Source organism: Austrofundulus limnaeus, unplaced genomic scaffold, assembly GCF_001266775.1.
Source record: "Austrofundulus limnaeus strain Quisiro unplaced genomic scaffold, Austrofundulus_limnaeus-1.0 Scaffold7, whole genome shotgun sequence".
Classification (NCBI taxonomy): domain Eukaryota; kingdom Metazoa; phylum Chordata; class Actinopteri; order Cyprinodontiformes; family Rivulidae; genus Austrofundulus; species Austrofundulus limnaeus.
The window spans coordinates 4423491-4426276 of NW_013952409.1; the positions used below are offsets into that span (position 1 = coordinate 4423491).

Here is a 2786-nt window from a genome sequence, read left to right on the forward strand (position 1 = left end):
GAGTTATATTAAGTATTTCTTTGCTGCAAATAAATATATTTTCAATTGTTTTCAACAAATGGTGCTTCTACAGTTCATTTTCTACCTGTAAATATTTGATAAAATAAGTTTTCTGTATTTTGTTCCTGAAATAATAATAAAAAGCAGATCCTATGTTTTAATATGATCCGTCCTGTAGACGAACACACAGCGGATGTCTAACAGAACGAACCTGTCACCCTGTTTTGTAACGGTCAGAGTAAAGCGGCTCAGTCCCGTGTTTGGACTTAAAGAGAACATGTGTACCTCGTCACAACCCCAAGGCAAGCTGCAGTTCAGCTCCTGCACGACGTAGCGCAGCGCCACACGCATCAGCGCTCCGTGGGTAATGACTAACGCGTGGAGCGGGACATCCCTCACACCGTCGTCTGCTCTCCCCTCGACAGGAGGCGGTTCTGGGGGCATGGCGGCGGACCTGAGCTCCTCCCGGTCTCTGTCGTTCCAGTGTTCGGCCCCCATTTGTTGAAGCATTTTCTCCCAAAATGTTCTGACTCGCTCCGTTACCTGAACAGAACACAAACAAGTTACGATCAGTTTTTTTTTTTTACTTCCTCAAAATCAACACAATGCTGCAAAAAAATCCAAAGGTTGAAAAACACACGGTGCAGTATTATTTACAAGCACTGAGCCAAGAACTGGGGCACTCTGTGCTTAATCTATTTATGAACGATTGCATCATAAACACCATGTTCTGCTCACAGGTTGTGCTTCAGCACCACTTCTCACACATCTTCCTTCCAGAAAGTGATTTAAAATGATGACAAAGTGCTGACATTTCATCATTTTTCAGTTGCAGCTTTCTGTTTCACAAAAAAGCAGATGTGTAAGAAATTTATAAACACCACAAATGACCATCATTGAAGAGTTCATGGACTTGAATAAGAACATAATAACCTATTAAACCTCCTTGGAAGAGTCAGTGTTTTCTGCCATCTAGTGGCTGTAAATGTGTACTGCATCACTATAAAAGATAAATGCTTAATAAAATAAACTTTAATTTATACGTGAAACAAACATACAACTGAACTGGGATTGGCTCCTGGTAAGTTTTAAATTAATTTTAGGTTCTTACTATTTATTCAGAGAGTCTTCCTGGATTATATCTACTGTCCTATTTGCTTTTATGACAGAACTTCAAGATGTTAATGACAAAGAATGGTATGAAATCAACAATATTACATATATTTATGCTGTAATGACAGACAGAGTCTCACCTGTTCCTGAGTCTCCCCACCTGGAGGGGTGAAGTCTGGAAACGGCTCACCCGCTGCCTTGGCCATCTTTTTAAAGTCCTGAACCTGTCCCCCCTCAGCGGTCCCAAAGCTCTAAATAAAAACATTTTACCACAAAAGATTCATGTTTAAACTCATCTCAAATAAATGTTTAATTAAGTGAATATTGCTGTAAAAAATTTACATAAAACATGTCACTTACTTTCTCTTTGAGTAACGGGTCACACACCATTTGTAGACCCAAACAGCTGCTGTTGTGCTGCATTATCTGTTCAGCTGTCTGGAAGGAAGAAAAAAAAATYTAGGTTATCTTTTTATACAAGGCCATTTATGGCTTGAGAAATATTTAAATCAAAATCAGCCCATCCATCTAAGGTGAGTATTTAAAGACACTTTTATTTAAGTATGCATGAAACCGTGTCGTCCTGAAACATCTCACCTGTCGTGCCCGCAGCATATCGCTGACGAACACGTTGCTGAACACAACGTCTTTCAGATAGAGTCCTGCAGCTTCGGCCTGCTGCAGCCCAGCTTCAGATAAGGGGGAGTCTATCGCCTGGCCTGGGAGGACAGAGAGGGAAAGAAAGTGATAATAAAGCATAAAACACAACAAGACGACTTTATAAAGACGTTATTATGTGAACAATAAATATTAAATTTTCATACCTTGTAACAGTCCTTTTTTGTTATAAATTGTTTCCCCACTATGGAAAATAAATTTAGTAAAAAAAAAGTTAAGTCACTGAATTTTCAAATTAGAATATTTGTATTTCTGTTCATAATTCTGATTATTAAGTTTGATAGTTTTACCATCTGATTTGCTTTTTTAGCTATTATGTTGCTAACAGTAGCTTCAGCATGAGTTTTATCTTAATTTAGCATCTTTTCTGCTTTAACTCCTCATGTTTCAGCTTTCATTATGTAACCTTTTGTGGAAAAAGTACACTTTCCATGTAAGAGTTTGATTATCGCCCCCTTGTGGTCATTATGAGACACTGCAGTGGGTGCAGATTTAATGAAGTGATTTGAAGCTGAATTATAAGCCGTGAAACTTTGCTTTCTAGTAAAAGTTTTCCTTTTTAAATAAACCCTTCTTAATATTTTTGCTTTGACGCTATAATCACTCATTTGTTGTTGTTATTTCAACCCCAACACGCTGAAAATCAAGTCCTGTCATGAGCCATGAAGACACCTGCTGCTRCACGTCCTCGGGCTGATTTAAGCTAAGCTATTACGGGATTTATAAAGCATTTCCCAACCATATATAAGCATAATTTAACTTTTTAATTGTTAAATACATCGTACGTTGTGAAAAGGACTGGAAAGCAGCAGATAGGAGAGTTACTGTAGCACCAAATTAGCTTTAATAACACTTACTGTCGGACGAGAGTTAGCCCAAACGTTAGCGCTTTTTTCATCCTGTAGAGCATGAAGAAGAAGAAGAAGAAGAAGAAGAAGAAGAAGAAGAAGAAGAAGAAGAAGAAGAAGAAGAAGAAGAAGAAGAAGAAGAAGAAG

General features: G+C 38.1%; 1 protein-coding gene across 1 annotated transcript; it reads right to left on the bottom strand.

Annotated features, from left to right (window-relative positions):
• tigara (TP53 induced glycolysis regulatory phosphatase a) lies at window positions 1-2751 on the bottom strand (the record flags this gene model as incomplete). Its single annotated transcript, XM_014034218.1, is given in 6 exon segments — window positions 1-543; window positions 1254-1364; window positions 1474-1551; window positions 1711-1832; window positions 1938-1975; window positions 2649-2751. Coding segments are annotated over 6 exon segments (795 nt in total). The 5' UTR covers window positions 2702-2751.
• Between the last annotated feature and the right edge of the window lie 35 nt (window positions 2752-2786).